General features: G+C 43.5%; 1 protein-coding gene across 2 annotated transcripts in view; it reads left to right on the forward strand.

Moving 5' to 3' along the window:
* Nucleotides 1-25,542, forward strand: part of LOC137274304 (cytoplasmic dynein 2 heavy chain 1-like) — a 76,676-nt gene that overhangs the window by 46,238 nt on the left and 4,896 nt on the right. The window contains exons 45-71 of one of the 2 annotated variants that reach the window (XM_067807440.1): nucleotides 400-549; nucleotides 868-1,100; nucleotides 1,629-1,851; nucleotides 2,107-2,249; nucleotides 2,626-2,865; nucleotides 3,031-3,168; nucleotides 3,342-3,616; nucleotides 4,276-4,399; nucleotides 4,509-4,630; nucleotides 5,485-5,698; nucleotides 6,296-6,547; nucleotides 7,886-7,906; nucleotides 9,816-10,038; nucleotides 10,876-11,039; nucleotides 11,675-11,794; nucleotides 12,079-12,213; nucleotides 12,422-12,565; nucleotides 19,592-19,747; nucleotides 20,198-20,308; nucleotides 20,576-20,780; nucleotides 21,180-21,340; nucleotides 21,489-21,614; nucleotides 21,724-21,834; nucleotides 22,087-22,242; nucleotides 23,441-23,522; nucleotides 23,672-23,865; nucleotides 24,500-24,721. In XM_067807440.1, the coding sequence (XP_067663541.1) occupies nucleotides 400-549; nucleotides 868-1,100; nucleotides 1,629-1,851; nucleotides 2,107-2,249; nucleotides 2,626-2,865; nucleotides 3,031-3,168; nucleotides 3,342-3,616; nucleotides 4,276-4,399; nucleotides 4,509-4,630; nucleotides 5,485-5,698; nucleotides 6,296-6,547; nucleotides 7,886-7,906; nucleotides 9,816-10,038; nucleotides 10,876-11,039; nucleotides 11,675-11,794; nucleotides 12,079-12,213; nucleotides 12,422-12,565; nucleotides 19,592-19,747; nucleotides 20,198-20,308; nucleotides 20,576-20,780; nucleotides 21,180-21,340; nucleotides 21,489-21,614; nucleotides 21,724-21,834; nucleotides 22,087-22,242; nucleotides 23,441-23,522; nucleotides 23,672-23,865; nucleotides 24,500-24,721 (4,445 nt within the window). The remainder of the gene's footprint in view (nucleotides 1-399; nucleotides 550-867; nucleotides 1,101-1,628; nucleotides 1,852-2,106; nucleotides 2,250-2,625; nucleotides 2,866-3,030; nucleotides 3,169-3,341; nucleotides 3,617-4,275; nucleotides 4,400-4,508; nucleotides 4,631-5,484; nucleotides 5,699-6,295; nucleotides 6,548-7,885; nucleotides 7,907-9,815; nucleotides 10,039-10,875; nucleotides 11,040-11,674; nucleotides 11,795-12,078; nucleotides 12,214-12,421; nucleotides 12,566-19,591; nucleotides 19,748-20,197; nucleotides 20,309-20,575; nucleotides 20,781-21,179; nucleotides 21,341-21,488; nucleotides 21,615-21,723; nucleotides 21,835-22,086; nucleotides 22,243-23,440; nucleotides 23,523-23,671; nucleotides 23,866-24,499; nucleotides 24,722-25,542) is intronic. The other variant, XM_067807441.1, reaches the window with a different exon arrangement.

Raw genomic sequence — 25,542 nt, forward strand, 5'->3', positions numbered from 1 at the left:
TATCATGTGAGTATGAAGATGACCTATCGTGACAGTATATCATGTGAGTGAATATGATATAGCATCACAGTATATCATGTGAGTGTGAGGACAACGTAGTGCCACAGTATATCGTGAGTATGAAGAGGCCCTATCGTGACAGTATATCATCTGAGTGAAGATGATATAGATTCACAGTATATCATGTGAGTGTGAAGACAACGTAGTGGCACAGTATATCATGTGAATGTGAAGCTGACATGTCACAGTATATCATGTGAATGTGAAGATGACATAATGCCATAGTATATCATGTGGGTGTGAAGATGATATAGCATCAAAGTATATCGTGTGAGTGTGAGTCACAGTATATCATGTGAATTATAAAGGGAAAGTTTGTCAGTGTATATCTATCCACAGCCATCTACTATGTGACATGGGGGGCCAGAGCAGATGCAGGGGCACCATCAGCAGCAGCAGGGGCCCCTCTACCACCCTTCGGGAAGCCGCTTGGCAAACTCGCAGAAGATGATCTCAAGGTTGTTATACAGAAGGGTCTTCGGATCTACAGTGAGTGTTAGACCTTCAGCGATTAAAACCAGAGAATAAGATCAAACTATTGTTCAAACCTGAATAGTCCTTGGACTAACATACCACTGCCAGGAACAAAAATGGCCTTTAAGCTTTGACCCTGAAGTGCTTTGATTTCAGTCATTTATTGGGATCAATCAAAAGAGGACCCCTGAAGTAATGTAACAGATGCGTTTGAATAGTCTTTAGTTTGATTGCTATACAACAGAACAACAGAACCAGTCAAATCAAGACAATTGGAAACCACTTTTCTTCATAATCTGGACCTCTCTATGAGTCCTGTACAAACTTTTTCAGGTCATGAGAACCGTGAGCTAGATGTCCTGATCTTCAGAGAGGTACTGGACAACATGGCTCGCGTTGATCGGGTCCTCACCAAACCTGGAGGATCCCTGTTGCTGGCAGGTCGCAGTGGTGTTGGACGACGCACTGCCGTGTCAGTAGTAGCTCACATGCATCAGATGCAGATGTACTCGCCAAAGATCTCACGAGGATATGGCATGAAACAGTTCAAGAATGACTTGAAACATGTGAGAATTATCATCATCATCATATTTCTTTAGGTTACAATTGTAGATGTACAAGGTTTTTTAATGGTCGCCCCCTATGTGACTCCCTGGATGAAGAGACAAATAAGGGACAATAATGAACAGTATTTGTTTGTGTTCTGAATCTGACACTCTATGTAACGTAATGACCATGGCCAGAGACCATTACAAAATCAACATGAGAGTGGAAAAAGCTGTTGCAAAACTATGCACAAAAGTTTGGTCAGAGCAGTTGTTTAGAAAAAGGCTTAGATCCAGACTAATAAATGAGATATCCCACCGAGCATGTCAATAAATATTCTGTCAACCAGTTTACAGACTACCATATTCATGATGGTGGTGCTTGGGTGTTGGTAATGCAACTAAGTGGTATAGAGGGGGAGGACAACCATTTCTGGAGCCCCAACCTAATGAGATATTCCTTATTTGTAGGTGATATTTCACGTGATATAGAGGGGAGCACTATGATTTGGGGGAGCCTTGATGTGATGTAATAATGTTGGATTGTAGGTGATGCAACTCAGTGGTATAGAGGGGGAGCAGGTGGTTCTGCTGCTAGAGGACCACCAGTTCGTGGAGCCACAGTTCCTGGAGCTCATCAACAGTCTGCTGTCTGCTGGGGAGGTTCCGGGACTTTACAACCCAGAGGAGCTTGAACCCATTCTTGCTCCTCTCAGAGATGACATGTCTGAGGCCGGATTCCGTGGAACACTCATCAACTACTTTGCTTCTAGTAAGTGACACTTACCTGCAAGTAACATTCTTAAGTTGTCAGAAGTGTTCATTTTTTTTTATTCACATAGTCATTGTGTCAGAGAAACTGAACTATCCTGGCATTATTCTGATTTAGTGGCATAAATACTTTAGTCAGTTTGCTTTAACAGACCAAATTTGTATTCTCATAGGTAGCAATCAGCAGTTTTGTCAGTGTAATCAACAGACCAGCTGGTAGTGATAAGATTACATTGTTGGTGTTACTGTGTTCCAGAGATCTTGTGTAACCTGCACATAGTGCTGGTGATGGACTGCACCAACACCAACTTCACACTGAACTGTGAGAGCAACCCAGCCTTCTACAAGCAGTGTGCAGTCCAGTGGATGGAAGGATGGAGTCGGGAGAGCATGGTCAAGGTTGGTACAAGTGTTTGGGATCCTCTTGTGTTCAAATATGTCACAGAATGTTGTATTTCATGTCCACCAAAGTATATCTGTACTGTCCTTATTGGCATGAGAGTAAGATGGGATTAAGTCCGCTTTTAGCAATATCACTGCAATGCAACGTGCAAGGACACCAGTAGTGGACACATTGAACCCATGTTGCTTACTTACCTCAAAGCTTTTGATGAGATGTGCGGAGAAGAAGAGCATATGTCTACTCCATCGTTCCAATATTCAAGTCACTATAATAGAAAGTGGAACATAGCTCAGACCATGGCATTTGTCTTCTTTTATGTACAAAGGCTACATGGATATTTTTCTTGGACTTGTTACCATGGTCTGCTTTCAGGTGCCCTATATGCTGCTGACCCGTCCACCCAAAGTTGAGGGGGGATCTATCGGGGACCAGAGACATCACCAGCGCAAGTTGTCAGGAGGGGAGGAACTCTGCCGTTGTTTCCTACAGGTTCATGAGTCATGTCACATGTTTGGTGCCACTCCACGACGCTACATGGTGTTCCTGAACACATACAACCAGGTGTACAATGCCAAGAAACAGAGCATTGAACAGAGGCAGCAGCATCTGCAGGTGTGTCATGGGATTGTCGTGAGATTGTCATTTGATTGGCTTTGTCACTTGATAAACATGTGCAAGGTCTTGTGAGATCAAGGAAAATATACTCAGCACTTTTGTTCATTGGCACACTGTTATGGACGATTCATTTGTAATGTCTGTGTTTTTGTTGTTGTCAAGGCTGGTGTGTCCAAGTTGAATGATGCCAAGCACCTGGTGGATGAGCTGAAGCGTAAGGCTGCTGACCAGAGCCAACTTCTGGCCCAGAAACAATCGGAGGCTGATGCTGCGCTCCGTGAGATCACAGTCAGCATGCAGGTAGGGAAACAGACATTGAAGCATGGCTACTTAGAAATATTGAAGTGTGTCATGATTAGTGTATCTCAACATTTTGCTGTCAGTTGCTTATGAAGCAACACTTTCCAGTCTTTCTTCCTGCCTGCCAATAAATCAATGGCTTCAAGTGAGTGTTTTGGATGATCCTGTTGCAGAACGCCAGTGACCAGAAGAATGAGATGGAGGTGTTGAAACAACAGGCAGCTGAGGAGAACAAACTCCTGGAGAAGAGGAAGAAGGCCATTGATGTGGAATTGATGGATGTTGAACCCCTCGTCCAGGCCACCAGGAAGGCTGTAGGCAGCATCAAGACTGACTCCCTGTCTGAGATACGTGCCTTGCGAGCACCACCCGAAGTCATCCGTGTCATCCTGGAGGGGGTGCTCAGACTGATGGGAATATTTGATACATCCTGGGTCAGCATGAAAAGGTAGGAAATACATTTGGTGAATAAATTGTACATTTCACAGGCTTGATTTCCCTTTAAACACTATGGGAAATCCAGGTTAGAACTGGTCCATGCTAGTTGATTCTTGTTTCTAAAGGTGAGAATAATGTGGTCAGAATTGTTTTTTTTGGATGACAGAGAGATAGTGTAACCTGTTTGTATCACTGGTTTGTCTGGTCCAGATTTGATTCTTTGGGATCCCTCATCAAATATATTTGAGTGTTCAACAACTAACAACGGAAAAGCATATAGATCTGTCAAGAAGTTCTTCAGTATTTTGTGTTGTTATGATGATCTACAACAGTTCAATAACAAGCCTCATTAAACATTCACTCTTGTTCAATTCCCCAGACACACAGACCTATGAAAATCTGAGTTAAAATTGGTCATCAGTAACCCATGCTTGTCGCAAGAAGCAACTAACAGAATCAGGTGGTTACGCTCACTGAATTGATTGATGACATGATGACATCCCATTTGCATAGATCAATGCTCATATTGTTGATCTCTGGATTGTTTTGAATCTTCACTTCACTTGTTTTTGTATGAAGAATGGTACAAGTGGTACAGTTTGTACAGGTTCACATGCTCAGTGACTAATTGCATACTGAGATCAATTTCTGGATGTGTCTTCTCCACAGTTTCCTGGCAAAGCGTGGTGTGAAGGAGGACATCCAGTCCTTCGATGCACGAAAGATTACTCCAGAGATTCGTAAGAGTGTGGAGGACTTGCTGAAGAAAAACAAGGACTGCTTTGACCCAGCGGTAGGTTTTCAGACATCAGTACATGGACACACTGCTGTCACCAGTATCTATTTGTTACATGTGTCTAAATGTAGCAGTATTTAATTATGCTTCTTCCTGTGTTTGACAGACTGCCAGACGAGCGTCTGTGATAGCAGAACCCCTGGCTGGATGGGTGAAGGCCAATGTACAGTACTCATATGTACTGGAAAAGATTGAACCACTGGAGAATGAGCAAAATGAACTGAGAAAGTGAGTAGAACAACCAATGTCATGGAGAGTGTATTCCAGGGTAGTGTTGGGGGAGAGTACAAAGTATATACAGGGCTGTCTTGGTTGAAATACATCAGCAGAACTATAGTGCCTACAAGAATACATGACCCAGAAACATAACTGGAATGAACAGGGATTCATACAAACTGTCATATGTTTCTGGCAAGCCTGCACCAGGCTTCACTTTCTGGCACCCCTAGGTCCAGGTCATATGCACCCTTGTGTCATGTGAATACTGTTCTCTCATTCACTGAAGTCATAAAACATAATGAAAAATGTTTGAAGGCTTTCTCATCTCTCTCTCTCTCTCTCTCTCTCTCTCTCTGTCTGTCTCTCTCACTCACTCACTCCTTGTCACTATGGCTGGAATAGTGCTGATGTGGCATAAAACCCACTCACTCACTTTATCATTTTTTCACTTTGTTGGACCATTGTTGCGTATTGGTTGGATGCTATGAGTCATTTTCTGTATGTTATAAGTTATCACACTGTGTCTCGTCAAATACAGGGTTTTATCAGTCCTGATTAAGGTTGTATTATATGATATGTGATAATGCATATGTCTAGCCGAATGTTTTTACTAAATCAAAAGAAAGCAATACATGCTGTCATGCTGACAGCTGATCAGCTGTCCTCAATGCAGTATACGCTGCTAAAGCCTTGTTGATACATGCTTTCCTCTCTTCACATGGTCACTGAGGTGTGGCAGGATAATATGACTTTTGTACTCCCTGCTCGTGGATCGTGATGGGTGTACATGGTATTTTATCAGAGTAACATGAACCAATCAGCACTTGACATTCTTATATGAACCTGGACAAATGTCTTTATAGGAACTTGGAAAAAGCAGAGTCCCGCATGAGTCGACTCAGCACCGCCTTGAATGAGGTCGACAATAAGGTGGCCCAGCTCCGCAACAGATTCGAGACCCTGACAAAGGAGGCAGCAGAGCTGAAGATCAAGTTGGACAAGGAGAATGAGACCATACAGGCAGCTGAGACCCTTGTGTCCAAACTGGATGGGGAGTATCAGAGGTGGAACACCCAGGTGAGGATATCAGCAAATGTCACTTATTGTTGAGTGGAACTCATGAAAGGTAGTTTAAAGTGTTTACTATGAATGACAGTGAGAGAACTCTGTTGTTCCTTGTCCTGAGTCTTACATTATTTACTATATGTTATGTGTAGTGAGTGTGAGTGAGTGAGCGAGTTAGTTTTACGCCGCATTCAGCAATATTCCAGCTATGTGGCAGTGGTCAGTAAATAATTGAGTCTGGACCAGCCAATCCAGTGATAAACAATGTCAGCATCAGGCTGCGCAATTGGGAACCAGTGATATGTGTCAACCAAGTCATCGAGCCTGACCGGCCAAATCTGTGAGTTGCCTCTTACGACAAGCATGGGTTATTAAAGGCCAATATATTGACTCAAGAAAGTCTGTGGTTCAGACACCCTTCTACATCATAGTATCAATCACTGGTTTGTATGATACTAATCATTAGCTGCAGTAGTCTAACTAAATTTCTGTCAAATTTACTTTGAGTTCACCTTTTGCTTTTCTCTCTTTCCTGTCACTTAAAGATTCAGTCACTCCCTTTTCATTCCATTTGTGACATATTTTTACAACCTGATACTTTTTAAACAGGTTGGTGGGCTGTCCACAGTCCTCAGCGAGCTACCCAAGCGAGCCATGCTGGCATCAGCATTCATCACATACATGTCCTCGGCACCTGAGGACGTCCGTAAGGAGACCCTGCAGGGATGGATGGATACAATTGGCGTAAAAGAGTTTGATCTTCGCCGCTTCCTGAGTACTGAGAGTGAACAGCTGATCTGGAAGGGTGAAGGTCTCCCATCCGATGATCTCTCCATGGAGAATGCCCTCGTCATTCTGCAGGTACGTCTTGATGGAGGCACAGCATGAGCTCGGCCTGTGAGAAGTGGTAACGGAATCTGTGTAACTAGACCATATCATTCCCATACCAACTCATTCTAACAGTCCATACACAACGATCATGTTGTTAAAGTTTTTTCAATATGTTCTGACATGGAGTTTGCCTTTTTATGATGAGACTTGTGGTCATGAAAATGTTTACAATGCTATTTATGGTGATGTGCTTTTTTCGTAATGTCACCATATTTTACAGTATGATAATAACTGGTATCAAAACAATTTGAGAATGAACATAACAGGAGCTTATTGTTAAGTCATAATTTCTACAGAACATGAACATGGTTTTCTAGTTACTATTTAGAAGTTACTGTAAACAAAGAAATATGGTTAAGACTACCAAATTGGGCTTGTGTGACAGGTTGGCAGTGTGTGTTTTTTCTCAGTTGTTATCAAGTTTCTGTGAATTATGTCTATGGCTAAGAGTGGTGATGTTGCAGGATGAAAGGAATAAATGGGTTTACATACGTAAGAAGGTAACTGATGCTGTTATGTTAAGATTGTTGGAGTTCCTTGCTTCAGATGTTTTGTTACAGACATTGCATTAATGTTAATAATTATTATTATTTATGTTATAATAATTATTATAGAAAAGTACAGATATGTTAGTGATATTCCTCATAGCCAGAAGCTGCAGATAACAGCAGTTCACATGCTCAGTTGACTGAAGAAAACTACTGTCATCTGAATTAATCACTGCTTCTGTGCTGATTGGTCACATTAACCCTGCATTGAGCCCATACCATGACACCCCAGGACACACAGCAGAGCACTGCATAGATTTTGTTATCATAACAACGGACTGCCATACCTAGATACTGTTACTAGAACACTGCTTAGATATATATCAAGAGGTTGCCATGCTTCGATATTGCTATGATAACAAGTTGCATAATATTGCTTTGATATGTTACCAAATAGGTGATACGACCATAACAGCATGAGTCATAGAATATTGCATTGTGAGGATAACACCAGTTTGCAGAAGACTGAATAGATGTATCGTGGAAACCAGTGCCTTTTTCAGAAATACCTTGGCAGGTTTCCATGACAGCAGATTATAAATAGTTCAATACCCTGCTCCTACAGCAAAACTATGAAAACTGGCCCAATGCCATCTGTACATTTTAACTATAACAAGTAGTGCAATCCCATCATCATGTACACCACAACTATGTCGACAGTTGGCACAATGTCATCAATACACCATTACCATGACAACTGGTGATGCAATGCTGTGCTCATGCACTGTAACATACAATAACCAAACACTTTCTGTGCCAGATCAACGACCTGCCAGTTGGGGTAAGACACACGCTTAACTCGTGCACTGCTTCGTGATTGAGTTCTGCCACCACCATCGTGTGACGCCATCACATCTCTCACCTTCCTCATTTCGTTCATCAACCCACATGTTAAATCTTGCACTCATCACCACCTGTATTGTGTTCCTACGAACAGTCTTTACATTCATCCATTATGGCTGTTAACCTCTTTCAGTGGCATTTTAGAATTTGGCAACTACAATGTAGACTAACTTTATTGATTTCAACTTCTTTTTTCATGAGTGCAATTTCTCAATACAGATTCTATTACGGTTGATAAGGAAGACAATGGAACAGGAAACCGTGTCATGACTTCACACTCATGAAGCAGTGAAGTTGTTATCAATGAAGTTTGTCTGTATCATTATGGCTCTTGTTAACAAAAAATGGTTTCTCCAAAGTCCAGTTTGGCGGGTCACTTTCGTTGGTTGAACAGCTCTTGCTTAATCTACGTTTTTTTTCTTTGCACCAAGGAGGATTGTTGTATGCTATGTGTTTCTCTGTCATATCTTGTGCTGCAGAATCAGATCTGTCACCTCTTGGATGCCAAGATAGCTTACAGCCTCTCACTGCCATCTTGGTCTGCTATTTCAACCCATTCACACACAAAGAGGGAAAAAGTCAATATGTACTCATTAGAAATATATCATGTTGGAATCAGACGGGTTTCAGTGTCAGGCAACAGTGATATCAATGAAGCCTGTTTAACTTGGACTCAAAATCCTATAAATGATATGTTAGGTTTTAACTTGGGCATAGCTTGTCATTACCTTCTCTTTACTCTGAACTTGCTACATGGGTGCCTAGATTTATGTACAGTACTACATCAGAGAATATCAAGTTCCCTGAAACACCCTTTTATTCTGGATGTTTCAACCGTCCATGTTAATCTTTTTGAGGTCCTTTGTTCTTACCAAAGACATATATTCATGAATATTCATGAATATGCGACTTTTTCCTTACCTAAACCCTTCTCAAGTATCCCCAAAATATAAGTTAAACAGGTTTCACTGTAGACATTAGCATACAATCAGTTTGGAATCTTGAGAATCTCATCCAAATTCACAATTTGCAGACAGCAATTAATGTCTCTTGAACATGTAATCACATTTATGGCACTTTGCATACTTCCTTTTATATATACACATGCTGTCCTTTAAAGGTTATTGTACTGTAACTTTATCTAGTTCCTGTTTAGAATAGATTGTCATTTGTGTTTGTGTTGTTGTTTTTCAGTCTTATAACCTTGCCTTTTTACAGTTTCATTTTCAGCATGTGTCGTTTTCTTGTTTGTGTTTCTGGTTGATTAGTTTTGTGTGTTTGTTCATTGTTGATTCTGTCTTAATTGTGTCTTAATAATATATGATCTTTAAATCAAACCATCAAAAATACCATCACCATTTTCTCCATTGTAATAAGCAGTTACAACTTCATAACCCTTCTTAAGAAGGTCAAGGTAAGTTGAGAAATGAAGCTCAATTAGGGCCCAATTGATTATAGGTACTGTTTATAGTGTAGACAATCAATTTGAATTATACTAAAGTGAGACCGTTTTGACCTAGGTTTACAAGTTCTGAAATTTACGTCTTCAATGAATGTAGGTATATGTATTTACTAGAATACAATATGCATGTACTATGCAAGCCAGCCAGGTGATACATTACATATAGACAGGCGTCCCCAATACAACTCACATTGCAGTATATTTACTTAATGTTTTTATAGAAGCAAAATTATTTTGTAAACCAAGCCCAAGACCATTCTCCCAGACTCATTCATTGTCTCATTATGTCACATGTACCCAAACTATTATTTCAGTTTGAACCATCACAGAATATGCAGTTGAGTTTCTGTCAAGTTTGTTAATTCCCAGTGTGTGTTCTTTGCAGAGTTCACTGCGTCCGTTCTTGATTGATCCGTCGTCACGGGCAACAGAATGGCTGAAGACACACCTTAAGGAGAACCGCCTTGAGATAGTCAACCAACAGGATGCCAACTTCAGCACCGTCCTTGAACTGGCTGTCCGCTTTGGCAAGACTCTGATTATCCAGGAGATGGATGGCATCGAGCCCGTTCTGTACCCTCTACTGAGAGGCGATCTTACTGCTCAGGGTGAGTATGGAGTGACAAGAAATATTGTGAGTGTACCTTTTGACTGGCTTGAAGGAACTGGCCATTTCAGAATGAACATACAGTAAACTGCAGTTAGAATAACTCAAAGCAATGACTATTTTAGTTAATTATAGCTGTGTGCTCGTTTCAACTAAAATATACAAGTGGCCGGGAAAAAAAGCAGTTCTTATATCCACCAGTTCATTACTCTGAGTCAACGTTTATGCTGCGTGCAGGAATATTCCAGCTATATGGTGGCAGTAAGTAATCAAGCCTGGACCAGACAATCATGTGATCAACAGCATAAGCGTTGATCTATGCATCTGAGATACAATGACATGTATCAACCAAGTCAGCGAGTCTGACCACCTGATCCTGTTGGTCGGTCACCTCTTGTGACAAACATGGATTACTTCTAATGATCTATTCTAAACCTGATCTGCATAGCTCCATTTCATTATGCATGTGTTTGTTATGAACACGATTCACTGAAACTATGTCTTATTTTGATGTGATGTGTATGCTGTAGCCAACTTATTTGCTCCCTTTCAACACACTGTCTCCATCTAAAAGGTACATATTGTTTAAGTTTGTGGATATGTAACAAATGTAACAGTTACACAGATTACAATTGTTGATTGCTGAGTGTATATCACAGATAATTTCAATGGGAATCACCAGTTACTCATGACAGAGGGATGTCCTTGAATATTTTGTCTCTCAAGGGGTCCAACTTGAACTTTCATTTTGGATGTAATCTCTGCTAGCACATATTCAAATTTCTTTGAAATATTAGTACCAGATTTGCTATTACAATCTGCATCATTCTCTTGCCAGGACCTCGCTATGTTGTCCAGATTGGTGAAAAGACAATAGACTACAATGAAGAGTTCCGGCTGTTCCTGACTACGAGGAACCCAAATCCAGAGATCCCTCCAGATGCAGCATCTGTCATCACAGAGGTCAACTTCACAACCACAAGGGCTGGACTTACTGGACAGGTCAGTTGATGGTAGTAATGAGTCATTGAAAGTCTGTTCCTTGTGAGCACAGTCATTCAATACCAGACTATTAAGTGCAAGGTGTGTGCCATATTGTAGCTGCATATCCTTTGACAATGTTCTTATTACCAACGTGAGTGACGCAGTGAAGGATCTAGACAGAAGGAAGATTTATCCTATTCTGTAACAGTCTAAAGTTGAAAGTTTACACCAGTGTAGGAGGAAGATCTGAATACCTGCCACAGGACACATCATGTGAGACCTGATCAATGAAGACTGTAGCAGATCTTCATTGAGACAGATTTCATATTTTATTCTTGACCATCTGACATCCAGTCCCTAGCAGAGTGTAACATCTGCTGGTACGATGAAGAAGAAGCGTTTATAGATAGACAGCTTCATTATTGTAATAGATTCAACATTCAGTGTAGATCCTAACAAACTTGAAGTCCATTGTTTGCACGATAACGGTTAGGATCCACACTAATATTGCAATATAGAAGTCGTCTGTCCATGGAAAGTTTTCCTGTGTTAGCAGGGTGTGCCTTGTGGATCATGTCCTGTGGAATGGAAGTCACTCCCTTGGAAACAAGTATTATGATGTAGCTGCAGTGTTTTGTGAATGTATGTTCCAGCTCCTGGCGATGACACTGCAGCATGAGAAGCCGGAGTTGGAGGTGCGGAAGACAGAGCTGCTGAAACAGGAGGAGGACCTGAAGATCCAGCTGGCCAAACTGGAGGACTCCTTGCTGGAGGTGAAGGGTGATGCCAACACAGGGAGCAAATCATTGACAGAGTTGGCCATGTTTTGGGCGATGATGACACAGTCTTTTGCTTATAAGTAATATCTGTAGCACCCTGGCTTAATAATGGTAAATGTCAAATTGTTTCCATGACAACCAAGCTGGTCAGTTAGCAGCATGCCAGAGGAAGGATTTAAGTTGACTGTCAGATTTTAATGTAGTGTCATTATTGAAAAGTACCTATCTTCAGTATCCCAGAATTGTGTGAAAGACATTTTCTATTTATCGCTAATCAGGAGCTGGCAAGTGCCAAGGGAAACATCCTGGAAAACAAAGAATTGCTGGACTCACTCAACAAGACCAAAGCCAGCAGCATCACTATCACTGACTCCCTGTCCGAGTCCGTCCGCCTGCAAGCATCTCTTGACCAGGTCAGCTCATACACATGCATGCTTGTTACTGTACAAGTGAAATAATCTTGAATGTCAAGGTAAAACCCAATTAACCTCTTGAGAAATCTGGACCATGGAAGGCTTATGTAGCGAAAGTGATAATAAGAAGATAAGTAGCGAAGATTAATTCATTAACACCCCTCCCTCCCTTCCTCACTCACTCATTCACTCACTCTGAATGCTGTAGGAGAGGAACACATACCTGGGTCTGGCGAAGAATGGCAGCATGTTGTTCTTCGTCATCAGCGATCTGTCAAAGATCAACAACATGTACCGTTTCAGTCTGGCTGCATTCCTCCGAATCTTCCAACGAGCTCTTCAAACAAAACATGTGAGTAATAAGCCAGTATATGTTATGATATCACTGTTTACAGACAATTGTATTATTTTCCATCAGTTAATTGTTTAGATATCTGATTTGTATTGTGTTGTCCAGTATCTCTTTAATATGTGTGTGTATATGTATATATATTTCAAACTGTGCAACAGTAAATCCCTTTCTTTATTGCTTGAATTTTGTCTTTTTGTATAAGTTCTTAAGTGTTTTTATGTGTTGTATATCCAGAAAGAGGTGTGACTGGAGTCAAGAGGCATTATGATGTTTTAGTAGTTTTGGAAAGGATAATTTTTAACTTACCTTACCATAGGTCTTATGCATATTACCTCAAGCTTCGCTAGTAGAGATCAGACAGACGTTGATTCGCCATTCCCTGAATGGCTACCTCGTATAATCTACGGATGTAGTCACGGAAGTGACGTGATCTCCCTACTCGCGGGAAAGCGAGCCATCCCAAAATTCACTTTTACTTCTAGCATTCGTCTGATCAGACGTGTTTGTTTCGCTCGGAGTTTTCTATTGTGTTGAATAAAGTTGTCGTTCAACAGGTAGGTATGTCTTGTTTCCCTAGGTGTGTGGTTAGTTAAATTGAATTTAACTTCACTTACCTTGCTACCTCGTGTTGTAAATGTTTCTTTTTTTTTCTCACTTCGATGTGGGTTTTCCTGCGTCGTTTGTGAGGTGTCATGGCGGCCTTGGAGGTTCTTTATTCCGTCAGGAATACTTCCTCCATCTGTTCTGCTATTTTGTATGGTATTTCCTCCCGATTTTTGCCGTTTTTCATGTGTTTTTTGTCCCACGTGGCATGTTTCACAGGTAGCCATGTTGGTTGCTAGCCGTCGCTGTCGCGAGCTTACAGGCGTACCCACTTTAGGTTGGGGGTGCGCTTTTGCTGCATTTTTTATGTAGGGGTGTTTTTCGTTTCTACCTCTAGCGTTATTGTTTTATTTCACGCTTCGGGTATGTTTTTATCTGTTGCAGTTAACTGTGTATGACTCGGCAGTTTTGTACTGTCTGCAAGGGGCAGAAGTCAGCCAAGGATCCCCACCCCTGGTGTCCGGATTGTGCATCGCAGACCTGTTCCCTTGACAGCCGCTGTCAGCATTGTACTAGTCTTTCAGTGGCGGATTTCAAGACCTTTTTAGCTGTCCGTAGAAAGAGGTTTACTCAGCGGAAGAGGAGAATGTCTTCCCCAGCTTCTTCTTTAGGTTCTTTACAGGACGACCCGGAGCTGCCTACCTTTACAGCACCAACGCCGACGTCTGGTTTGGAACGCTCATCTACGACGCCGGTTCGATCGTCTCCGGAGCCACTTCGCTCGGACGCCTTTGTTGACTTATCCCGTCCGGACGCCTTAGCGCACCCAGAAGTTCAGAGGCTATTACGGTCTCTCCTGACGCCCAGCACTTCTACTAGAGAGCCAGCGCCGACCTCAGCTACTGTGCCAGCTCCCATGTCAGCGCCTGCCTTGATTCCCGAACTAATTTCAACGTCAACGCCTACGCCTATGCCAGCACCGACACCTACGTCAGCGCCTATGCCCACGTCAGCGTCTACAGCCTTGATGGGGACACCTTCACTGGTTCCAATACCAGCACCTATACCTACGCCAGCGCTTGTTCAGACGCCGGCTCCTGTGCCTCCGCCAGCGCCTTACCGGATCCCCAGGATTTCTCACACGCTATCTAGAGAAGAGGTGCTACAACGTCAGCTAGACGAGGAGCGCGCTCGGCGCTTCGAAGCTGAGCGCTCGAGACGCAGATCATGGTCCAGATCTCCGAGGAATCGGCGCTCCCGTTCTCCTCACCGTAGTCGGCGCTCACGCTCTCCTAGACGATGGCGCTTCCGTTCGCGATCCAGATCTCCTCGGCGTTCACGTTCACCAGAGGCCTCGCGAGTTTCACTGAAGGATTCTTCTACTCGGACGCCTTCTACCTCTTCCACCCAGCGGCGGGAATCGACTTCAGTCTCTTGGGAAGATTTGGAGGAGCAACACTTCTGCCCTGACTATGAAGAAGAGGCAGGTGTAGGCGAGGATGATGGCACCTATCTACCACTATCGGCAGTGTTTGAGTGGATTGCTGACAGGCTACCTGACTGTCCTTCTCCGTCAGTCGATCCTAATAATCCGGCGTCCATCCGTTTGTCCCCGGAACTACTCATTCCACCTCATCCTATGGTGGCGGATGCAGTGTCTCTCCTGGACGAGGATTTTGCCAAGCTGTCTCTGAATCCTACGATCAAGGCGTCTAAGTCAAGGAAGTCTGATTACAAGATCCACAGCCTAGACTTCACAGATAATGGTGCAGCCCAGGACGACTCACTCAAGCGCTTGTCAAGTTCTTCACTCTCAGCTTATAAAGTGCAGGACTCCAAATTAGCAGCTATTGACACGGAACTCAAGCGTATGCTTAAACCCATTTCGGCGTTAGCCTCAGCTACTTCAGCGGCTGCAGCAGACCTATCAGAAGACAACGCCTCCAGGGTGGATCATCTCACGACGATCTTCCAGTGGCAGGGCAAAGTTCTTCATGACTTACTCGGTCACTTACGTGCAGCGTTGGCTATGACAACTTCGGTTCGCCGCTCCGGCTTCCTGGATACATGTAATTGGCAGGAGGAATTTAAGCGCCAATTACTTCGGGCTCCCTTCACTTCCAAGTTTCTGTTCGCCGACAAGATTCCAGATATTTACAAGTCGCACGCGGAATTAACGAACACTGAAGTCGCGCTGTCTACCTTTGAGGCGCTTGGTTCTGCCTTTCGAGCCAGAGGAAGTGGAAAGAAGCGCTATATTCCCAGGAGGGAATCCATCCGCTCCTCCTTTGGGAGGGGACGGGGCCGCACCAAGGATAATGACATTCAGCGGAAGCCCCAGGAGCGCAGCCGGAACACCCCCTCGACGCCAGGGCGAGGCAGAGGCAAGCGCCCCTACTCTGGTCGCTGAAGCCGTGGATGTCTCCGACTGGGACCTCCCACCCCCAGTCGTACCTGTCCATCCGACTCCAGTAGGTGGGAGACTAGGGATCTTCTGGCCCAACTGGTCATTCCTAGAGGATCCGTTTGTAAGCAAGATTCTGAAGTCCGGCTACAAACTACCATTGGTCGAGACTCCACCGCTGACATCTACTCCCCAGTCGCGGATATATCCTCAACACCAACTAGCTCTCCTAGAGTCCAATATCGACATTCTGTTATCCAAGAGAGCCATAGAGACAGTGCTGGAACCCCACCGCTCCCCGGGGTTCTACTCACCCATCTTCCTGGTGCCAAAGAAAGATTCCGACAAGATGCGCATGATTCACAACATGGCGGTCTTCAACAGACAGTATCTGGCCGACCCTCCTCATTTCCGAATGACGTCCCTAGAGCAGATTCGAGCCAAATTGTCTCCCGGGGCTTGGCTAGCCAGTCTGGACCTACAGGACGCTTACCTACATGTTCCCATACATCCGCGTCACAGGAAGTACCTGAGGTTCGTCTTCAACGGAATACATTACCAGTGGAGGGTGCTTCCGTTTGGCATTTCTACGGCCCCGTGGCTTTTCACACGCATCACGCTTCCGGTTACCAGGTTTCTTCATCTAAGGGGAGTGGACTTCGATCCATACATAGACGACTGCCTTCTCAACCACGGCAGTCCTCTACTGCTACGCAAACAGTTGGACTTCTCCACCCGCCTGCTGCATCAACTGGGTTGGATGGTCAACACCAACAAGTCACATCTGGAACCAACTCAAGAACTGACCTTCATCGGGGGATTATTTTTAACAAAAGACAATCTTGTCAGGGTCCCTCCAGATCGATGGCTAAAGATTCTGGCGTTTGCGGATCGAGGTCTCTCTCAACCCATGACCCTCAGAGAGTGGCAGTCTCTGTTGGGTCTTTTGACATCGGCGCAGGATCTTACTCTCAGAGGGCGCCTTATGCTACGGCCCTTACAGAGGTTTCTGTCACCATTCATCCAGATGAACGACCTCAAGTCACGGGTTCTTCTACCTCCACATCTACATCAGTATCTCCGGTGGTGGATGGTAGAATCGAATGTCTGCGTCGGCGTCTGTTTGGAAGACTCCAGTCACGACCACGAGTTGTTCGTGGATGCGTCTCTACTAGGGTGGGGCGCCCATCTGGCGGGCCGAACGACCTCAGGGCTGTGGTCCGACGCCGAAAGGTTGTGGCACATCAACAACCTGGAATTGCAAGCCGTCATTCTAGCAGTTCGCCGCTGGCTACCGATTTTGTCCAACACCAAGCTCCTGGTGGCATCGGACAACTCCACAGTCGTCTGGGTTATCCGGAATCAGGGCACGACCAGGTCCAAGCAACTTCTAGACCAGATGTTCGTGTTAGCAGATCTGCTAGACAGCAACGGGATCACAATCAGGGTTCGACACATACCCGGCTGCAAGAACATTCTGGCAGACGCGTTGTCGCACCCAGGCAGACCTTCACCGACGGAATGGATGCTTCATCCAGACGTGTTTCGTCAGATTTGCCTTCGCCACGGGAGACCCCTGGTGGACCTCTTCACCACCAGCTTCAACCATCAGCTACCAACTTACGTGTCTCCCGTACCGGATCCACAGGCTTGGGCAGTCGACGCTCTATCTCTGTCGTGGGAGGGTCTAGACGCGTACGCTTTTCCACCACCCGTTCTTCTCCCAGAAGTGATTGGCAAGATCAAGCAGACACAGAACCTGAGACTGCTTTTGGTCGCGCCCTGGTGGCCAGCCAGACCGTGGTTCCCCGATCTGCGACGCCTCGTCAGCGGAGATCCGGTTCAGCTTCCAGATTGGCCACACCTCCTTCGTCATCCGCACATCCAACAACTCCATCCAGATCCGCTGAGTTTCCATCTGCACGGCTGGACCATTTACAGAAGGCATTAAGGGCGAAAGGCTATTCCTTGCATGTGGCGAATGCCATAACCCGAGCTCATCGGACATCCACCAGATCCCTCTATGATGACAAGTGGCGCTCATTTGAAAGCTTTTGTGCTCAGAGATCACAGGATCCCATGACAGCTTCCCCACAGTTCGTGGCGAATTTTTTGATGTTTCTACGTAATTCCAAGCATCTCAAAGGGAGTACGTTGGGTACCTACTTGTCAGCGTTGAACTCCGTCTTGGCGGTCAAGACGGATCGTCAGATTTCTAAAGTTCCAGAACTGGTTGCCCTGCTGAAGGCGTTCAAGTTGGAGGACCAGAAGGTCAAGTTCCGCCCTCCAGCTTGGGATCTGAATGTTGTTTTGCAACACTTGAGAGGCTCCCCATATGAGCCCCTAGAGGATGCTTCCTTCGAGCTGTTGTCCAGGAAGACGGTCTTCTTACTTGCCCTAGCTACGGCAGCTAGAGTTAGTGAGATTCATGCCCTGGATGTCACACAAGTGCGTTTTGAACAAGCTAGGCATGGTCGAGTCCACTTGGGATTGCTGTGGGACTTCATTGCCAAGAATCAGCTTCCCGGGCAACCAGATAGACGGTTCTCCATCCCGCCTTTATCGACCATCCTCGGACGACATGATACGGAGGAGGAGTTCCTGTGTCCAGTCAGGGCCCTTAGATATTACATCCAGAGGTCTGCCTTGAAGAGACATTCCCGAAAGAGACTGTTTATCCCTTTTTCTTCATCGTGCAAGGGGGAAGTTAATAGAAACACTATTGCTCTGTGGCTTCGTGCGACTATCCTGGCGGCGTACGATGCCAAGAAACTCCCCCATCCGACGGCGAACAACCCCCATGAAATTAGAGCCCTGGCGTCCACTATGGCCCTCCACAGGAACTGTACGGTGCCACAGATTATGGAGGGTTGTTTTTGGAAGTCGTCCACCGTTTTTGCCTCACACTACCTGAGGGACTTGGCTGTCGAGGACATGGAGGGGCTTCAGTCTTTTGGCCCGTTGGTGGTTGCACAGCAACTCACCCAGCCTTCCGCCCATTAGGTAATTGTGCTGTTCTTACCTTTGGTCTTAAGATTAACCTCACCCTCTGGGTGCGTCGGTTTCTCTTTGGAGTTCCCTTGGGTTATCCTTTGTCCTGTTTCCAGGTTTGCCCTGTGACGTTGGCATTGGTCTCCCGGGTCTCCTGTGCATGTGCTTGGTCTGCTGAAGATGTGAAGGTCCTCCGGAGTCCACACCACCGTCCTCTCTGTCGAAGCCATATGCATAAGACCTATGGTAAGGTAAGTTAAAAATTTATTAAAATCTAAATATTTTAGATATTTAAATACTTACCTTACCATAGGGCGGTGACTCCCTCCCAAAGCTGGATGCTCCTCCCCACTTTGGACTCATCGGACCTTTCTTTCCTGCTGCCAGTAAAAGTGAATTTTGGGATGGCTCGCTTTCCCGCGAGTAGGGAGATCACGTCACTTCCGTGACTACATCCGTAGATTATACGAGGTAGCCATTCAGGGAATGGCGAATCAACGTCTGTCTGATCTCTACTAACGAAGCTTGAGGTAATATGCATAAGACCTATGGTAAGGTAAGTATTTAAATATCTAAAATATTTAGATTTTAATAATTCTTATCTGTCCTAAACAAATTTAAAGAGAAGCAGTTGACCACTTCTTCACCCTTGTGAAACTAGAGCAACCCTCAATAAATCCCTGATCAGGGTTAGAATTGGACTTCAGCAGCCGATGCTTGTCGTAAGAGGCAGCTAATGGGAACGGGTAGTCTGGCTCTCTTAGTTTCCTGACACATGTCATTGTTTCCCAGTTGCTTAGATTGACACTTCATGATGTTGATCACTGGATTGTCAAGTCCAGCAGCCGCCATATAGCTGAAATATTGCTGAGGGCATCGTTCAACATCAGACACAACCAGTAGTGTACTGTCAACTGGATTTGCCAGGAATATCCACTCTTTCACTACAAACTTCCTTATTAAGCCTAATTAAACATGCCTGCTCCTGAATTCATTGACGTTCCACAGTATTCATGGATGTTGGTTTTGGATGATAATTGATTATGTTTCAGTGAACACTTGGTGTGCATGTAATCTCTGTGTTTCAGGATGGGAGTGGCACAGAAATGAGAATCAATACCCTGTCACGTAAACTGCTGCACATGGTGTACGAGTATGTTTGTCGCTCACTCTTCAAGGCCGACCGTCTCATGTTTGCCATGCATATGGTCCATGGAATGAGACCAGATCTCTTCAAAGAAAATGTAAGTTACACACAATTCATGTCCATTTTGGAACAATAATGAACTTGAGCTTTAAATATAGCCTTTCACAGAACGTCTTATAAAATGCTGTATATACTGACACTAATACAAACCACTGAGCATGCTGCATAATTCTTGAGTGACACTTGAATGCAGGGTCACTGGCTTTCCAAGATGTGAAAATATGCCAGTAAGATCAGTAAGAATGAAAAAGGTATCAAAGCAGTCAAAGAGATAGGTTGTGTTAATCCTGTTTATGATACAAATGTGTGACAGGGTGTGTAAGGTTTATCTTTCCTTAAATACTTAAGGTAATGGGGAGATTCCTCGTAGACACATGGGCCAGCGTTTGGAGAAGTTACTGTATTTTAAAATTTTGTGTGTTATGTTGTTAAACCCACCCCACTTGGTTACAAATGATATGGACATTTGTACTGTGATTTGTTCCAGGAATGGGAAGGCTTCTCAGGCACCCTGGTGGCAGACATCAAGTCTGATGCACAGCGTAGTGCACCGTCGTGGGTGGATCAGGAGCGAGCTGGTGCTGTAGCCTCACTGAAGGTATGTTTAAAAAACTCAAGAAGAATTGTTAATGTGTTTTGTCAAATAGTTATAAAAGAGTCTTAGTTAGTGATTAGGGGGTTTCTAGGGTGTGTGGTAGCCTAGTGGTTACAGCATCCTCTCATCAAGCTGAGGACCTGGGTTTCCTTCCTCGCATGGATACAGTGTGTAAAGTCCATTTCTTGTGAACTGGGATAATGTTGACAGTGAAATTACACACATCTAACTCCTGTTTTTAGAATGTGTAGCTACACTTCTCCACTTCAGGCCAACTTCCCAGACCTCTACAACCAGATGAACCTGGACGACTCTGGTCTGTGGTCAAACTTTGCCCGCAGCAGTAACTGTGAGCAGGAGCTGCCGTCCATGGTCACCAAGAAGACATCGCTGTTCCAACAACTGCTGGTCATCCAGGCTGCCCGGCCTGACCGTCTACAGAGTGCCATGAGCCAGTTCGCATGCCAGGTCCTAGGTCAGTAAAATGCTGATGACTTGAATGTACACAGCGTGGAAGGAAAATTTGGATAAATAGAATTAATGAAACAGATTAATCAAGAACTCAAGAATTTTGAAAAAGAGAAATGAAACAAAGTGTTCTAGGTTTGAGTTTATACTTTAACATCAAATTCAATTCAAAATTTTGAAAACAGTAGTAAGTTTTGTGTTGTATTTGTGGAGGTTGTTTCTTCACTACAGACTAGTAGTGTTTGTTCTTCCATAGTATTGGTGAGGTATCTGCAATGTTTGTGTGGTTTTGTTGAAAGATAATTGGATCTGATTAATATTTAATTTGTTGTTTGCATTTTGAAGTATGGCTTTATTGACATCTCCAATATGAGTCATTAATACCAGAGGATATTTCCGTATACAGAACTGCGTGAGTTGTCTCCTGCAAGTGTGAGTTTGAAGAAACTGTATCAGGAGACAATATCTACTGAGCCGGTGCTGATCCTGATTTCCCCTGGAGCTGATCCCTCCCAGGAGCTGCAGGACATGGCTGGGGAAACAGTTGGACTTGACAAGTACCACCAGGTTGGTCACAGTATACAACACATGGAGTCAGAACTCCTTGCTGGTTTGATCATTTAGTATATGTTCAGTCTGAGACTTGAGTCCTTAACTATGCATGTGTGGTTAGTGTATAATTACCTACATTAGTGTCCTTGACCATTTGTTTCAGGTTGCCATGGGTCAAGGTCAGGCAGACATTGCCATGCAGTTGCTTCATGAGTGTTCTCAAAATGGAGACTGGCTGTGTCTTAAGAATTTACATCTTGTGACAGCTTGGCTGCCTCAGTTGGAGAAGGTTTGTAGTAATTTGACCTACTGTTATGTACCAGTAGTTGTGACTAATAATCTTCATGTAGATTTCTAGACGTCGTCATTATAACCTACCTGCTATTTCAATGTTCCAGGAGATGAACACACTGAAGGCTCATGCTGACTTCCGACTATGGCTGACAGCAGAGGTCCACCCTCGTTTCCCCACCATCCTCCTCCAGTCCAGTCTCAAGGTCACATACGAGGTGAGACTACATTGAATCCTGATGCACAGTGCTGCCTTGAATTATGGAATTAATTTGTTGGATAATTACAGTGATGATGTACTTTTGGATATCTTCACAGAAAGCATGCATAAAGTACACACAAATTCAACATTAACAGACTAGTGTCCCTTTATTTTGTATTTTTGGCTCCCTTTTTGTTTCGGTTTTGTAGTCATTCTTTTTTTCTTTTTTTTTTGTATTTTATTTGAACAAAGTATAATGTATTTTCAGGCTCCACCAGGTGTGAAAAGGAACTTGATGAGAACATACGAGTCATGGTCACCCGAATATGTGAGTCGTGGTGGGAACGTGACACGATCACAGGCGCTGTTTGCCCTGGCATGGTTCCATGCCATCGTACAGGAGAGACGCATGTACATACCACAGGTAGGACAATCCAACTTCTTCAACAAACAGTAAAACTAGTCCTTGGTTCCCTACACATGTCAAATTTACACAATAGCCCCAAGCCTGACTTTTGTAAACTTTCGTCTGGGCTCTGATCTAAAAGGCCATCATAGGGTAAAAATGATCATAACCCCTATACTTTAAGTATAGCACAAAACACGCCTCCAGGGGGGTGGGGATTTCTTGACCCTGACAGTTGGAGATGTGCTTTCTCTAACATACATACCATCAGTGATGGATAAATGCAATGTAGATGATCATTTAATGAAGCTATATAACAACAACTGAGGCGCACACAAAATCAATTTATTGACAGTTATTATAGATAGATAATTCAACCCCTTTTCCTTCGTTGACCCAGTGGCCGTGTGGTAGATTGTCTGCCTGCAAATCTGAGAGTTGCCGTTCTAATTTTACTAGGGAAAACATTTGCACTTTGAGCATAATCTTGAACAATATTTTTCAATTGATTCCAAACACTCAAACATCATGTGAATGTTGATGTTCAAATAGAGTTTGGAAAACATGATTGCAGAAAGTAAAACCTGGGAAAAGGTCTTACTAACGAAAAGTAAAACCTGTGAAGAGGTCTTTCTAACGAAAGTAAAACCTCTTCCTGCGAAACAAAATCAGGGAAGTATAGGAGAAAACATGCCTCTGAGGTTTTGGTAGACAATGTGAAACCAGAGGGGGAGCGATTTCCCAACCACGATGGTTTTACATTGAAGTTGGATGAGAGAGAATTGCAGTTCCAATCCCACTTCGGAAAACCTTTGTATTGTGACTTTAATCTTGAATGATACTTTTCAAATGATTTCAAATACTCATGTATCATTTGAATGTTGATGTTTATATAAAGTTAAGAAAAGTAAACCCTGGGAAGCGGTCTTATTAACAAAAAGTAAAACCTGTCCCTCCAAAACAAAAACCTCAAATGCGGTTATTCTGGGAAAAGAATAGATGACCTAACATATAGTGAGAAGCACACTTTAGGTTTATATAACAAGAGATGACCTAATATATAGTGAGAAGCACACTTCAGGTTTATGTAATTCGCCTACAAACAGACACAACACCTCTACCACGCTTCCGTGAATACAACCCTGTCTGAAAGGCAGTGTTCTGACTGCAGTGATCAAATATAGTCTGAAATCTGTATTTACATATTACTTCACAGGGATGGACTAAGTTCTATGAGTTCTCTCTCTCGGATCTGAGGGCTGGCGCTGATATCATTGATCGACTCTGCAGAAGTGGAGGTATGTCAATCATCATCATCATCGTCGTCATCATCATCATCATCATCATCTAATCTTTAACACTGATGTATAGTTCATCATTAGTGTGCTGATGTTAATAAGTTAAATCGCTACAATTGTTTTCACTTGAACACGATACTCTCTTACAGGTCAAGACTTGAACTACCTCTTTATACATGGCTTGTTTGAGTTTGCCATCTATGGTGGCCGCGTTGACAACCCATTTGACATCCGGGTGATGGTTTCCTATCTCAAACAGCTGTTTGATGTCAGCGTCTTGTCACCGCAAGGGCGAAACAAACGCCTTGGACCACTCAAACTGCCTAACTCAACCAACATTCGAGTAAGTACACAAGAATATCACTTTCACTAAGGATTATTTCTCAGACATTTCGTGTTACGTGTATGAGGAATCGCACCAGGGTTTTCTAAGCTACCCCATCGCCCTATAAAAACTAAAAGGAGCACCTTCTTGAATCTTTCACTCCAGGCTGGTCCAAGCATCATATTTGTAATCCAAGCCATCTTGTAAGGATTATGTGGTTACAGTGTGTCAGTTGGTTGATAAAGTTTATTATGTTTGTGTTATGAGAAGGATCATTTCTCCTGTTGCATGCCAAAACTTCAAAGCTTTTCTGAAGGGATTCAAGGACAGACTAGTCCCCATGTCTGTCCGAAGATATCACATGGTTTATAATATTTGACTGACTTGATTGTATGTTGATATGTCGTGATGCTCAAGATGGTGGTTAGATCACTGAAACTGTTGATGTAATTTTATCTTGTGTCTGATGCAGCATTATATTTATCATACATTCTACCATGGACTTCAAACTTTTCTATACTGTGGTAGAACCAGGGCTGTTCCATCCTCTTGTATTGGATCCTCAAAGACAACCTACAAAAACACACACAATTGATAACATGTTGTATTCATATTTCAAATTCTGAAACTGTCCTTAAAACCCCTTTCACAGGACTATATCGACACCATAGAGTCCCTGCCAGAATTTGACAAGCCATCCTACTTTGGTCTGCCAGAGAACATTGAACGTTCAGCTCAGAGAATCATCAGCTCACAGGTCATCAGCCAGCTGAGAATCCTGCAGAGGGCTGATGTGAAGGCCAGCAAGTTTGACAAGGAAGTGTGGGCCAACGAACTGGGACCAATACTCAACTTATGGAAGAAACTCAACCAGGTGAGACACTGGAGACAGTGAGGAGAGGAAGGTGAAACTACAAATATGTACATGTAACCCCAGTCTAAGTAAACTTCGTCTCAGTGTATTTTGTTACACTCCACCACTGAGTCTAACAAAACCAAGTAGAAGGTCGCGTCAGGTAACCTTTGAGCAAGCAATGACAGTTCAATCAAATGCGAGACAGTTATATAGATTTAACCAATCAGACAATGGCTACTATTTAAGGATCGGAGGGACTTTCAAAATATTCTGGTCACCGACACAGATCTCTCCACAAACAAAAATCAGCATATAACACAGTTATTTGACCTGCAGTATATACACTTTTGGGTTTCTGTTGACATGGTTACCATTAGCTAATATTTAGGCAAGATAACATCCTTGAATATTGTCAAAAACACCATTTTCAGCGACTGTTTACTCACCGTTGTCATGGCAGTATGTACGCCATGTGCATCACCCGGAAGCGATCGTATGCTAAATAGCATTCAGAATCATTTGGGTATGAACCTTTTTGAGATAAAAAGTTCATAAGGGATGTGCTAATGTGCACTTTGGCGATTTGGTAAGCTGTGTTCTGATTGGTAAATCTCAAAGGTTAGGTGACACGACCTCCCATAAGGTTTTGTTAGACTCAGTGGTGGAGTGTAACGAAAAGTACTGAGGATAAGTTTACTTAGACTGACGTAACCCAGATAGCTTTCGGAGGTCACATCTTTTCAATGTATGAGTTCAAACTTCTTTGAACACCAATGTCAGTACGTTTTAGTGTGCCTTTTATTACATGGCTGAAATAAACGTTTAGACTCTTGCATCTG

This window comes from Haliotis asinina, chromosome 2 (assembly GCF_037392515.1).
Source record: "Haliotis asinina isolate JCU_RB_2024 chromosome 2, JCU_Hal_asi_v2, whole genome shotgun sequence".
Taxonomy (NCBI): domain Eukaryota; kingdom Metazoa; phylum Mollusca; class Gastropoda; order Lepetellida; family Haliotidae; genus Haliotis; species Haliotis asinina.